Source organism: Trematomus bernacchii, unplaced genomic scaffold (genome assembly GCF_902827165.1).
Source record: "Trematomus bernacchii unplaced genomic scaffold, fTreBer1.1, whole genome shotgun sequence".
Taxonomy (NCBI): Eukaryota; Metazoa; Chordata; class Actinopteri; order Perciformes; family Nototheniidae; genus Trematomus; species Trematomus bernacchii.
In genome coordinates, this window is record NW_022987668.1 from 3,571,209 (window position 1) to 3,586,828 (window position 15,620).

At 41.2% G+C, this 15,620-nt stretch overlaps 2 protein-coding genes across 2 annotated transcripts in view; both read left to right on the forward strand.

Moving 5' to 3' along the window:
* Nucleotides 1-4,822, forward strand: part of bean1 (brain expressed, associated with NEDD4, 1) — a 46,134-nt gene extending 41,312 nt beyond the window's left edge. The window contains exon 5 of the mRNA XM_034135859.1: nt 1,991-4,822. Within this exon, the coding sequence (XP_033991750.1) occupies nt 1,991-2,333 (343 nt within the window). The 3' untranslated portion in view covers nt 2,334-4,822. The remainder of the gene's footprint in view (nt 1-1,990) is intronic.
* A 2,904-nt stretch (nt 4,823-7,726) lies between these two features.
* On the forward strand, nt 7,727-13,371 carry LOC117487240 (transmembrane protein 41A-B-like). The gene is made up of 5 exons (XM_034135918.1): nt 7,727-8,165; nt 10,980-11,130; nt 12,292-12,453; nt 12,640-12,778; nt 12,971-13,371. The coding sequence occupies exons 1-5, from the start codon at nt 8,026-8,028 to the stop codon at nt 13,183-13,185; spliced, it is 807 nt and encodes a 268-aa protein (XP_033991809.1). The 5' UTR covers nt 7,727-8,025; the 3' UTR covers nt 13,186-13,371.
* Nucleotides 13,372-15,620: the final 2,249 nt, after the last annotated feature.

The window sequence follows — 15,620 nt, forward strand, 5'->3', positions numbered from 1 at the left end:
CGATGGAGCGATGGAGAGAAGGGGTTTATGGGAAATGTGGTTTTGGATTGGTAAGACTTGTGTGAGTTTGCTCATGGAGTGTAAATGAGTGGGTATGAAAGAAAGTGAGACATGAGCTGTTTTTTCCTGTGTTGTTGTTACATAAAAAGGTCTCTCTGAAGATTAGGCTGCATTTCTCTTTCTTTATGTGTCCTTGTCAGAGTGGGGAGACATACAGGATCACAGAGATGTGACGTACAATACACACTTTAGGGAAATGGGATTCGATTTTCCCTGTTCTGTTATATAGATTTGTATGCATGTAAATGGTCTGCAAACGCAGCAGGAGAGGACTCTTTAAAGTAGAGACACTACATACTGATATACACCTGAACATCAGCAGGAGAGGACTCTTTAAAGTAGAGACACTACATACTGATATACACCTGAACATCAGCAGGAGAGGACTCTTTAAAGTAGAGACACTACATACTGATATACACCTGAACATCAGCAGGAGAGGACTCTTTAAAGTAGAAGACACTACATACTGATATACACCTGAACATCCAGCAGGAGAGGACTCTTTAAAGTAGAGACACTACATACTGATATACACCTGAACATCAAGCAGGAGAGGACTCTTTAAAGTAGAGACACTACATACTGATATACACCTGAACATCAGCAGGAGAGGACTCTTTAAAGCAGAGACACTACATACTGATATACACCTGAACATCATCAGGAGAGGACTCTTTAAATTAGAGACACTACATACTGATATACACCTGAACATCAGCAGGAGAGGACTCTTTAAAGTAGAAACACTACATACTGATATATACCTGAACATCAGCAGGAGAGGACTCTTTAAAGTAGAGACACTACATACTGATATACACCTGAACATCATCAGGAGAGGACTCTTTAAAGTAGAAGACACTACATACTGATATACACCTGAAACATCAAGCAGGAGAGGACTCTTTAAAGTAGAGACACTACATACTGATATACACCTGAACATCAGCAGGAGAGGACTCTTTACAGTAGAAACCTACATACTGATATATACCTGAACATCAGCAGGAGAGGACTCTTTAAAGTAGAGACACTACATACTGATATACACCTGAACATCAGCAGGAGAGGACTCTTTAAAGTAGAGACACTACATACTGATATACACCTGAACATCAGCAGGAGAGGACTCTTTAAAGTAGAGACACTACATACTGATATACACCTGAACATCATCAGGAGAGGACTCTTTAAAGTAGAGACAACTACATACTGATATACACCTGAACATCAGCAGGAGAGGACTCTTTAAAGTAGAGACACTACATACTGATATACACCTGAACATCAGCAGGAGAGGACTCTTTAAAGTAGAAACACTACATACTGATATATACCTGAACATCAGCAGGAGAGGACTCTTTAAAGTAGAGACACTACATACTGATATACACCTGAACATCATCAGGAGAGGACTCTTTAAAGTAGAGACACTACATACTGATATACACCTGAACATCAGCAGGAGAGGACTCTTTAAAGTAGAGACACTACATACTGATATACACCTGAACATCAGCAGGAGAGGACTCTTTAAAGTAGAGACACTACATACTGATATACACTTGAACATCAGCATTAACCTGAAATGTCCTTTTTAAGTTTTATTTTAATGATCTTCTCAATGATCCACAAAAATGGAAACACTGGGTTATAGTTTAATACTATTTTATTATGCTATATGTATAAGTTTTAATTGCATATCCTTAATTTTATACTGTGATACGCACTTGTTATGAGTTTCTATGGAAAATAAGCTCAACATGTTAATCAGTTTTGCACATAGGAGCAAAACACAGGCCCATAATTGATCCAAATCCAAAAAAGCATTATCAAAACTCTCTGTAATTCAATAAAAAAGGGGTTAAAATCCAGAAATTATTGCATTTTCGTAGCAACTGCTTATTCTTTCTGTCTATCTCCTCAGATACGATGAGTGTGTCGGCCCTGGATCGTCTCAGATGTTCCTCCCTACAGACGACCCTCCTCCTTACTCCCTATTGGACCCCTGTCAGAGGGGGGAGGAACAGGATCCGTCTCCCCAGGATCCATCTCCAAACTACGGGGAGACTTCAGCCAGCGCCTCCTGGTTCTCCCCCTCTCATTTCCCACTGGATCATCAACACATCGCCTCCATTTCCTTCCCGATGGAGGCAGCGCCGCCATATGAGGCCGTTTTGTCCAATCAGCCCCTCCCCCTCATGCCATGTGACCTCTATAAACACCAATCAGAGGTGGCGGCGGACCAGATTTTGTCGGACTTTAATTAATTTGTTGCTTCCACCTGCGCTGTTGGATGTCCCCGGTTGAATTATTACAAACACTGGGAACAAAATGGGTGTCAGGAGCAGCTGTGACTCTAATAAGATTTGACTCTGACACTTCATAAAAGGCGGGAAACTTGCTCAACGGACTGGAAAGAAGCTCCAGTTTTCAGGAGGAAGTAAAAACACACTGTATTGTAATGTGTCTGGATTACCTTCCTCTTATTGATGCTCCCTTGGACGAAGACTCTCCTACTCTTACATCCAATAATACGATCATACGTCTAGTTCGGTTTTTTGCCATGTTTTGACTTTTGACCGTCCACATAGCACCTTTTGTCAATGTTTCTATGACACGATATCTTGATAACGTATCACAGCTGTTGTAGGACAGACTAGCTCCAATCCTTTGCCTTCTCTCTATCTCATTGTGCTACTAAGATATGTGTTTGACATTGTTTTTAACTCACACTTTGTCTGATTGAGCTTCAGTCTGACAGCCGCAGAGCGAATAAGACGATCCAAGTAGGGACATTTAAGGATGACTCTGATGTCTCATTGTCTGGATAGTTTCTGTCTTACGTGACAACACCAGCGCTTTGATAATAACTTCAAATATGTTCAATTAGACGACCAAAAACAGGCGAACCCTAACCTTATTGGAACCAATCGCTGGCTATGTGGACACAAGCTCTTGATCTCTCCGTATTAAATGAGAACTCATGTTTAGGGGTTTAGCTGCAACTCAAATCTGTTGTAATCAAACTGTAGAGGACAGAAAGCTGTGTGTAGAAGAGTGTGATCAATGTCAGTGTGGTGTTTAGAGAAGTAGCTTTAAAGCACACAGAGTACTACCCTTCCTTTTGTGTTGATTGTACCTTAACCCGAGTATTGTACACAAAATCCTCGAGTACCAGAACAGCTGTGTAGCTTTAAAGAGGCCCTATTATGCTATTGTTCCCCTTTCCTGTAGTGTGTTATATAGGTTTTAGTGCAAGTAAATGGTCTGCAAAGGCTAAAATCCCTGTGTTCCCTACTCTGCCTTTATTGGACTCCTTTGTTTACTTCCTGAACATAATGACATCACTATATAACACTTGCAGGAGTACAAACTGTACCTGATAGGCTAAGGGGGCGGGACATCTCTAAGAGGTGGAGCAATCACAACAGAGCCAGCCAGCTAACCAATCAGAGCAGACATTTTAAACATTAACAAATGCACAAATTACAACTATTAACCTGAAAAAGAGCATAATAGGGCCCCCTTTAAGTGTAGAAATATCGTTCTTCATGGTTTGAAGATAGAATTGTTGATGAAATTACCATTAAATAAAGACTAATTACATAGAACTGAAGACTGAGTTTATACGTGCAGCTTTATGGATATTTGCAGCATTCATATGTCATCACCAGAGAGGGAACTTGTTGTCCGAAACTCTTTCTATCAAGGGCTCTGGTTTTATTATATATATGTATTATTATAATATTGGACCCCAGCAGCCAGATGTAGCTCGAAGCCCTCCTCATAAAGAAGTGGGGCTTAATGCAAAAGAGAAGAGACACTTTAAACTGTAGACTTTACACACCGTTTAGATAAATGCTTTTGTTTGTGTCTCACTTCTGTGTTTCTATGTCATGAAGGATTGAACTTGGTTCGAGCCATAGTTGAGGTTATTGCACTAAAGCTGTAGCTTTCCAAACATCTTCTTATTTAAACCTGTGGAAGAAACTGGATTGTTTTTTAGCTCCGTGTGTTAGATATTCTCGAGGAAACACATCATCATTTCCCACCAGTTACTGAAACAGGAAGTCATTTGAGGCTGAGCTCACAGTTGTTATTCATAATTTTAGGATATATGTGCATATTTTTGCGTTTCTTATTAGATAAACTAGTCGTTGTTTATCGTCAACATTGTTTTTTTCGTAAATATGTGCCTGATAGGCCTCAGACTGTTAGCTTGTAGCCATAATAAGATGATCCCAATGCAACTAACCCGGTGTGTTTCACTGCTACATGTAAATGTGGTATTCAAAATAATTGAATTTCTGCAAAATAAATTGTGATGACAGATTATAGGGAGGGAAATATCCCAGTTTCACCATCAGCCACCAGGGGGCGATGCAGCTACAATAACACACACAAAACCATTTAATTAATAATCCAGAATCACCGGGGTTTACTTTTCCATGTGGTGTAACGTGAGAGGTGTTAATGCTTTATTAGCGGATAGGGAAAGTAAAGATCGTCAGGGTTGTAAGTGTTATAGTGTTTGTTCATTAAACGTATTGAAAACTAGAGATTGTTCAACACACGTCATGACTTTAACACTATTGTTCGTGCATCGTCTGTAAATCAGCGTTTTACATCCTTCCTCTCTTTATGTCACACAGACATCATGTATATATTAGGAACTGCTGTTATGCTATGTATTAGAGATTTTGGTAATTATTTTCTTCTGTAGAGGAGATCAAATAAATCTGAACTCTTATTTGAATCTGTGTGGCACTAATTGTGAAGTCAACTCAAAACACACTCGTCATATCTCATCATGTTAAGCTTTCTGTTGTATTGTAAAAACTTAAGAGGCTGTCAAAGAAAATATAGTGAAGTACAGGGTGCACTTTTTCATGGTTACAGATGTTGTCGAGTAGAAGTAAAAAGTAACATCTCAAATAAAGGGCAAGTAGTGCTAAAGAGTACACAAGTAATCAACACAAGGATGCAAAATATACTTTAACATGTCAACATATAGGCCAAATAACTACTCCTACATAATTCCTACAATATACATACTTTGCAGCCTGAGTATCACTTGTACAACCTTCCTCGTTGTTATCTTAGGCTCACTATAAAGCGGAAAAGAGGGCAAAACGCAGACAGTTTAACAAATAACATGTACGAAAAGACAGTAGACAGTGCCAGGTGCACATTATAGAATAAAGATTAAAACATTAGAGACATGTGTTAACAACACAGCGGGAATAGCCAACAAAACACCCATTAAAGTGAAAAGACAGCTTACACACATCATGTAGAAGCATACTATACTACTACTACTCTATACTCTATAAAGTGCAAGTGGTTCAGAAGTTTACTCAAGTAGCTTTAGCGGTCTAAGCATACAATTTAGTTTAATTTTAAAACTTTTCTTATTAGGCGCTTTCACACCAAGTACTTTGCCGTACTTAGTTCATGAGAACTTAGTTCATGAGAACTCTTTAGTTCTCATGAACTAAAGAGCAGATCGCGTTCACACCGGAATAAGTTCCTGGGGGAGGATTAGTCAAATGAAGCCGCTGACGTCACTTCTCCTTCTTCTGCTTTGGGTTTACTGGCAGGCCGCAAACAACTTCACGGCGTATACTGCCACCCGAAGTCCCCGGCCGGAAGTCCCCGGAGTTGGGGACTGGCTTCAGTAGAAGCTGCTGGGACTCCCAGCAGCTTCTACTGAAGCCTTCCGAGTAAATCGCCAGAACGCCGACACCTCCTCATCTCCACCGCTCCCATGTTTTCTTTTGTGTTGCCATAAGTTAGTCTCTCTCCGTTTGTGCGCTGGGCTAATGCTAATAATGCTAATGCGTGGAAAATAAAATGGCGGCTTCACAAAACCTTTTTGGAGTTTTACGGGGCGTGGTTTGCAATCCGCCCAGCCAATCAGAAATGGGAACCTTTTTCTCCCATAAAAGTACCTGCTCTCTAGCAGGGACTGAAAAGGGGGTGAAAAGGTTCTCATGAACTAAGTACTAGTTCCGGATTTTTTTGGTGTGAACGCACATTTTCGGAACTATATCAGAACTATACTGGGAAAAGTACTCCGGTGTGAAAGCGCCTATTGTGACCTTAGGCTTCTATTAACCAGAAAAGAGGGGGAAACTCAGACAATTTTACAAAGAAATGCGCACTAAATATCAGCAGTACACTCTGGTTGGTGCACAAAGAAAAAATAAGAAAACATTGCAGCGGGTGTAGCCAAGAAAACACACATTAAACTGAAAAGAGAGCTTACACACATCATGTAGTAGCATAAATGTAAAATACTCAAGTAAAGTGTAGTTCAATAGTGTAATTAAGTAGACTACAGTAGCTGCAGGAGGCTGAAAGATACTTTAACTTGTTAGTATTAGTATATAGGCCAAATAACAATTCCTACAATATACACTTTGCAGGCTGAGCATACAACTGAGTTTCATTTGTACAACCTTCCTCATTGTGAGCTTAGGCTGCAATAAACCAGAAAGAGGGCAAAACTCAGACAGTTCATAAAAAAAAAAAAACACATGAAAAGCCAGCAGCACACCACAGCAGTAATGTATGTGCAGCCAAAAACACAGAAGCGCACAATCAGCTTGCACACATCATGTAGTAGCATGCATGTAAAATACTCCAGTAAAGTGCAAGTAGCTCAAAAGTCTCCTTACTTAAGTACAGTAGCTACATGGAGCGGAAACATATACTTTAACATGTCAACATAAGAGCCAAATAATGATTCCTGCACAATTCCTACAATAAATACAGTTTGCAGCTTGAGCGAGGGTCACGGAGCATCACTTGAACAACTTTCCTCCTTGCAAACGTAGGATACTATTAACCGGAAAACAATACACAGTAAATAACAGCAGTATACCGCGGCGTCTCCACATTTTGGAATAAAGAATAACACATTAAGACTAAGAGACATAAATAAACATCCCATAAACATCCCAGCGGATGCAGCCACAGACACACTAAAAAAACGAGCTTGCACACACTTGTAATGCAACACAAGCTCCTATAAACAGAGTTATATGTCCACTCACCTTTCTGCACGTGTTCTGCTGCTAACCTTCTTCTTCGTTGGTGTCTCACTGTAGAATCAGATGCATCCATAAAGTCGCATTACATTTGAAAAGTTCCACTGTTTCTTCTTCTCCATACACATATACTTGATACCCCTTATACTACCCCACTTGATACCCCATTGAAGTCTTCTTCAATGTTTTCAATATTACATAAATCCCATGACAAAGGGAAACGACATGCATGTTTCAATATAATGGTTATTAATAATGAGAACTATAAATTGGTTGTCCAGTCCAGTCATCTTACTGTTTTTGGAGATTAATTAGTTTAATTGAATTCTCCCATTTAAAAAATAAAAGACCAGTGAAGTTTTTGTTTCACTTAAAATTTGTTCTAGTACAATTTGATGTATTTTCTTATATGTATATGTAGTACAGTGATGCCTAAAAGGATCCTGATCTATAAATAAGACCCCTGCATAATTACATTAACACATGGCCTTTACCATGTCGCCCTCTAGTGGCTCAATCGTGTGAATACATGTTCAGAGTGTCCACAACAAACAGCAGCTGTGCGCTCACAAAGTTCAGTAAAATAACTTTTAATATCCGTCATTTGGAGCAAGTTTCTAAACAAGATCTGAAGGGAGGAAATCGAAGAGGTCGAGAAGGGAAACACCTGCTGTGTGTGTGTTTTTACTTTTTAAACAACACTGGTTTTCCCCTCGACTTTTAAAAAGTTGCCATGTGATCCTCCAGCCGATCTCAGCCAGAATGTCAGCCGGCATTTGCGCGTTTTCCCCCGGTAAGCGACACCCCCTTTCCTCGGTGTCTTCCAACTGAACCGCAACACGTCGACTTTCTTTTCCCCCATCCTGTTATAAATACAGTTTCCAGGGAGTTTCCACAGGGGGGAAACATGCGCTCTTTAGCCGGACTTGGTGCCCTTGTGGCGGCTGCGAGTTTCTTTCTCTACCTGCTGTCCACTCATCTCCCCCCGGGAACCAAGCACCTTCAGCCGGCCTCTGAGGGGGAGGAAGAGACGGTGGAGGAGTACAGGTAGGGCCAATGGGAAGAAACTATGCAACTTTAAAATGCATTGAATATAGAGTTGGTAAAGTGGAGAAGAAATCACATTTAAATATATGAAGTGATAATGACATTACCCACATTTTGACTATTATTTCCTTCATCACAAATTGGGAAATAGTTTTGGTACAGCAACACAAAAACGAGGCATTGCATATAGTAAACAATACAAAACTATACATATTCAACTAGAATACACTAAAGAAATATAAACAGATGCATAATAAAGTGTGCATAGTAGTTAAATGCCATGTGTGAGTACAATGTGATTATAAAGGGATTTGAGTCTCTTTCAGATCAGGTTGTTTATTACTCCATTTTATTAGCTTGTCCATGTTTACACGTACAAAATAAATATGTTTAGTTGGAAAAAAAGCTGGTAATGAGAGGATTGCACTAGAATATTTTAATAACTGTTGTTACTTGTAGGCCTACCTATAAAGGAAGCACTCTACTGACACAAAAACACAGAAATGATGGTACATTTTGCAAAGTTTTATGATAATTCAGTGGTAGATTTCTGTATATAGTTGACCTTTTCTCCTGTATTGAAGTGTGGTTTCCCCTATAGATTAACATTTACTGGCTACCATGATTTTTAAACGTATACCCCCTATACTAAATACATGTTTGCTTCATTCAATGTGAGCAGTTTAGATGCAATTAGGAGTTTTCTCTTGTCAGGTTTCTTCATTTTTAAGCCCCAAAGGAGGCGATAGAAGCAACAAAGCACACACAATTGTATGAATGAGACAGTCACACTGTTGCTGATTACCCTTATGATCTTGTAACACCTTCATATTTACCTTAAAACACCTTGGAAATGTGAAACCATTGGAGCCATCATTATAGGATCACTGTAAGTAAAAGTAAAGGCTATGAATTCAAATATTTTTCAATTCAATCTTTAGTCAATGGAATATCACACACTTAAAAGACACCAATATGGGAAACCTGTGGAGAATCTCTGATGAGATACAGATCTCTAAAATCTTCAACATTATAATATAACCACGTCAGTACAGCACTAAAATATGAAATGTGTTTGATTGCATCATCTCCTCTCCTTACGTTCCCTCGCCTTAGTACATATTGAACATATCTCATTACTCCTGTGCATGGGTGTGTATGTGTGTTTACGTGTGTGTTTGTGTTTATGTGTGTGTGTGTGTGTGTGTGTGTGTGTGTGTGTGTGTTGCCATGTGCCAGGCAGTAAAGGTTGTCTAGGGATGCTAGAATAACGCCGACCACGGCACTCTGAGGCCAAGAGAGCAGGACCTGTGTGTGTGTGTGTGTGTGTGTGTGTGTGTGTGTGTGTGTGTGTGTGTGTGTGTGTGTGTGTGTGTGTGTGTATAACACATTTGTAGGCCAAGTTATCTTTATTTATTTGTACAAATACAGATGTATTGATCTTCTAGTCTCTCTTTGTGTAGCATGTATGCACACATTCAATACAATAGAAGGTATTAAAGGAGAAGCCTATCGCAGGTTATTAAAGTTATTTTATTTTAAATATGACTTCTAAGCCCCTCCAAATAAGAAGTCTGCATTTTGTGATATCTGTTAATTTTTTAAGGCTGAAAAAACGAAGTTTCCAATTATTTTTTGATCAATTAAAATCATGAATCGAGCAAAATGCCAAATATTTTTGGGCTTGAGAATCTCAAATGTAATCTGGTGCTTCTTTCAGTTAGTTTTTGACATTGGGAAACTGTATTTGTATATGCTTGTTGGTAGTTAAATGTGCAACACTATAATTGACTGAATGAAGAGATTGATAACATTTTGAAAACAATGATTTATTGCAGCCCTAACCTGACTTGACCCGGTTTCATATGTCGTCTTCGTTGTGATGAAGGGACTTTTACAGTTTAAAACCCCCCTTGACCCCCTTGTGTGTGTGTGTGTGTGTGTGGGTGTGTGTGGTGTGTGTGTGTGTGTGTGTGTGTGTGTGTGTGTGTGTGTGTGTGTGTGTGTGTGGTGTGTGTGTGTGTGTGTGTGTGTGTGTGTGTGTGTGTGTGTGTGTGTGTGTGTGTGTGTTTTTAATCATGTGCACAGCCATCATTTCTCATGGGGTTATGCGTAAGCGAAATAAAAGGTGCCCACAGGGACACATTTCCCTTTCATTCAGTTTCACGTATCCGAGGGCTAACGCATCATCGAGCTGCTGACCAATCACAGAGCAGCATGTTTTTCCACTGACCAATGAGAACGAGTAATACTGAATGTCAGAGCGGGTGACAGAGGAAGTGGGCATCTTGAGTTTCAGACGTGTGTGTGTGTGTGTGTGTGTGTGTGTGTGTGTGTGTGTGTGTGTGTGTGTGTGTGTGTGTGTGTGTGTGTGTGTGTGTGTGTGTGTGTGTGTGTGTGTGTGTGTGTGTGTGTGTGTGTGTGTGTGTGTGTGTGTGTGTGTTAAAGAGTGTCTTCCGACCCTTTGCTCATGTCTACAGGCAGCGGCTCTATTTCTGTCCCTCAATCAAATGTATCCTGTTACCGCCCCCCAACACACACCCACACACACACACACACACACACACACACACACACACACACACACACACACACACACACACACACACACACACACACACACACACACACACACACACACACACACACACAGAAATCAGAGTTTTTCTTAGTTTATTATATGTTCAACTCTTGAGTAATGCTTGTTAACAGGCTGCTGTAAAACAAAACAAAAAAGCAAATGCAAACAGGTTTTACGAATTTGTTGATAAACCGAAGTTACCAAGCTTTGTCCCGTTGTGTTTCTCCCTCCAGTCTGAAGTTCCCGTCGGACCTGGACTCTCTGCGGGAGCTCGCTGAGATGCTGAAGCTTTATAAACGAGAACATTACAGCTACGTCCTGCTGCTGTTCTGCAGCGCGTATCTCTACAAACAGTCCTTTGCTATACCCGGATCCTCCTTTCTGGTGAGACACATTAACACACACACACGCACACACACACACACACACACACACACACACACACACACACACACACACACACACACACACACACACACACACACACACACACACACACACACACACACACACACACACACACACACACACACCTCACACACACACACACACACACACATACACACACACACACACACACACTCACACACTGAGGAGAGGTTGGAGGTCAAATCTACACAAAGATCATAGGACAACCCTTCAATAACTTACCATAATACAGTATTAACTTTGTCTCTGACCCCCGCTATGTCCTGAACAGCGAATATGAATTGTTGCCATATAATCTGTGACTTAAAGGGGACCTATCATGCAAAATGCACTTTTGTACGTCTTTTATACATGAATATGTGTCCCCGGTGTTCCAGGGAACTCACCAAGTGTCAGAAAACACAACCCTCTCTATTTTCCTCCATACCCAAATCTCTAAAAAAGGGGCTGCAACAGATCTGATAAAAACTGATCCAGATTTGAACACTGTCCTGACGTCAGGACGGTGGCGCTGCGGCTATTGGGCCAACTCCACCAATCAGGAGGAGACAGCCACGGCCATTGCCGTTCGAAAGCGCTGGAGACGCTGTAGTACATATGCCAGGCCTGTAGATGGTGCTGTTCTCACTGAATCTGCCCTTGCTAAAACAGAGCTAAAAAATGTCAAATGAGGCATGGCTAAAATGCATGATCTGTTTGGTATTTTGAAAAACAAAAAGTATAAATATGCCTTATATAGGTATGGTCCTACACTATATTATTCAAATATAGCATGATAGGTCCACTTTAAGTTTTTCATTGCCATATCTACACTGTAGCTACTGTGCACATGACAATAACGCCTTGAATCTTGAATCTAAATAATCTGAGATAGGGTCCCATGACTTAATACGATTAGACTGAATAACTCGTTCTGTGCACCAGTCAATATGACACCCTCTGTCCTAAGACCCTCACATCAGACAACGAAAAACTCAGAGTTAATGTGGGGAAATGGGATAAACCTCGAGGGAAAGCAACAGGTTTCCAGATCCTCACCCTGATTCCACACTCAGAGGAACGATGCTCTCTGCTCAGTTGACATTAATGACTTCTCTCCATCCCTCCCCTCTCCAGAACATGTTAGCCGGAGCGATCTTCGGGCCCTGGGAGGGTCTCGTGCTGGCCTGCCTTCTGACCACGGTGGGCTCCACCTTCTGCTTCCTGCTCTCCTCAGCGTTCGGGAAGCAGCACGTCGTTCACTTCTTCCCCGACAAGGTGGCTCTGCTGCAGAGGAAGGTCAGTTCATCCAGTCAGTGGATTAGAAGAGTAGCCATGCTAACGCAAACGAGCTAACATGCTCACACAGAGGAGAGTTGGAGAGTAACTGTTTCTGCTTTCATCTATTTTCCCCTTCATTTTCTCCCTCTCTTCCTCCTCTCCTCCTCCCTCTCCTCCTCCCTCTGTTCCTCTCCTCTCTGTCAGGTGGAGGAAAATCGTAGCAGTTTGTTCTTCTTCCTCCTTTTCCTCCGTTTCTTCCCCATGACTCCTAACTGGTTCCTGAACATCACGTGTCCCGTCCTCAACATCCCGATGCCCATTTTCTTCTTCTCTGTGTTAATAGGTGAGACTACACACACTCTAAAAACACACACTCTAAAAACACACAGTATGTAGACTAGGTGTTGCTGATGTTAACAAAATGCCATTCCTTTGTTTTGACCTCACCTAAAGCATGAGTGCAGAACATGTGTTACGATAATGTTGACTTTGATCTGACACAATAAATGACCCTCACTTCCTGCTTCTCCTCCAGGTTTGATCCCCTATAACTTCATCTGCGTCCGAACGGGCTCCATCCTGTCAGAGATCTCCTCTCTGGACGATATCTTCTCCTGGGCGACTCTGGCTCAGCTGTTAGCCATCGCCCTCATGGCTCTGCTGCCCGGAGCCGTGATCAAACGCTACGGAGAGGCTCACCTCAGGGTGGATGGCATGGACGGAGAGGATCAGATCAGGAAGGAACGATGATTCTGAGAAGAAGGAGCAATAAACTGGAAACTGATGTCTTACGATACTGAAGCTTGATCAAGGAGGATTGACAGACAAAACAACCAGAACAACTGAGATGTTCTGCCACCACCAACACTTATGAAGCCTTTCTTTTCACATAATGATCAGAGACAGCCAGGGTCAGGAAGGAGCAGAAGGAACGGGGATTCTGGGTAGGGCCATACCGATACAAAACATGTCTGTGAAGTTTTTTTTTTCAAAATACCAAACAGATGCCCCATTGTAGCCATGCCTCATACTGCTCAAACCCCTCTATTGCAGCCCTGTTAGAGAAACGCGGATTTTGGGTCCTTAGCTTGAAAAAAATAAATAAGAGGAGGCGGAGCTAATGCCTGATCAGAATTCTACCGGAGATAAAATTACATTTGGTTGTGATATTTCGCCATCCTGCTCTAAACCACATCAAGGATTATTTCTGAAACAGTATGGAGCTCAAATGCTTTTTCTATTGCAGGTTTATCACAAGGCGAGTTCCCTTTTTTATTTCCTGCTTTTTAAACACGTGTGCTCTACAGTACAGGTTAGCTCTGAGTGTTAGCGAGGCTTGCTAATGTAAACAAAGACGTCCAAAACACGTCAGGCATTGTTTCTGATAGCAGCTTTCTGTGGCTCCGCCGCCGATTTGACGTCAGATCGGATGGAATCTGTATCCCCCTCTCTCCCCTCTCTCCCCCCTCTCTCTCTCCCCCTCTCTCCCCTCTCTCTCCTCTCCTCTCTCCCCCCTCTCTCTCTCACCCTCTCTCCCCCCTCTCTCTCCTCTCTCTCTCCTCTCTCTCCCCCCTCTCTCTCTCCCTCCCCCTCCTCTCTCCCCCTCTCTCCCCTCTCTCTCTCTCTCCTCTCTCCTCTCTCCCCTCTCTCGCCTCTCTCTCCCCCCTCTCTCTTCATCATCCTCTCCTCTCCTCTCTATCTATCCTCCTTCTCTCTCTCTCTCTCTCTCTCTCTCCTCTCTCTCCTCTCTCTCCTCTCTCTCCTCTCTCCATTTAGATATTGTGGAATAGTTATACATTTTTCACTGACAAGATGCAACAAAATGCCTCCCATCAGAGCAACAACCTGATTCTTTCTGTATTGTTTTTTACATTTCGACATGCCACAATATCACTAGACCCTTAAAGGTCATTTACAACTAACCAGCAAAACAATAATGTCTCTCCTCCTCACGTTACCCTTTTATCACTGAATGTTTGCAGCTGTTTTGGTGCCAGGAATTGCGTGAAACATATTTATTTTTTCGAATATATCAATGTTTAAATATCTCCATTATAATTGTGGTTTTTCTGAAGCACTTACACATGTCTTAAACAGATGCGTTTCACACGAGCTTTGCACAACGAGGGCAATATCTTTTCATTATTGTCTCTATTTTGGTGCTTTTCTGACCTTGTTTACATGGATTTTACTGTAGGATGCTGTAAAGTGTGTGTTTTAATGTGTGTGGATACTATATGGATGTATTTGTTTAGCTCAGGGGGGTCAAACTCAAATATACAGTGGGCCAAAATTATAAAATAGGTACTAGTCGAGGGCCGGACTGGTTCAATGTTTCTTGCAAAACTTATTGAAATGAACTTATTGCACATATTAAACCTGGAACTAACAAAGCTTAAATGATTGCCTATAAAAACAACATTAAACATTAAATAATCAGTTGCATTCATTTCTTATGGCTCTATCTGCAGCTTTTCCCCGAGTCATTTCTTATGATTACATTTTTCCACAGGCCAACAACAGCTTCAACAAAACTATTCCCCTCAAAGAACAAACCAAACATGCCCTGTTGTCTCAAGAAACAAAGTGCAGAAGGAAACATCCATGTAAACTCAGTGTGCTGATCTGTGATGCTAGTTCAAGCCAGATACTTGGCATCTCATCTTGGGTGCAAGTTCATCAATGTTTGGGCTCAGGCTCTGAGCTGAGGAAACCCTCAGGATTGAGTGAAGGTGTGCGTGCAATATACCGGCGGGCCAGATCTAATAGTAATTAGAAATTATCCTGCGGGCCGAAATTAAATCCACCAAGGGCCTGATTTGGCCCCCGGGCCTTGAGTTTGACACATGTGGTTTAGCTAGTGGAAGTTAGCGAACACTGAGGTGCTTTTTTCTTGTTTAAATTGGAGTCTGTTGTGAGAGAATATGTAAATATAGAGCCTTTGATATGTAGTAATGCACCTTTATATATGTTGCTATCAGTGTTACTGATTTGCTGTTTAAGAATTGTGCTATTTATCTATTTTTAAATCAGAGTTTATAGAGAATTGTTATCAAAGAAAAGCTTCAGCGCACAAGGGACAATCTGCAACCATATTTTTACAGATCTTTTCTATCTTTTGTAAAAGAAAACATTGTTTTTAATGTTAAATCCCGTATTCTGAAGGTCAGGATTTATCCACAGTG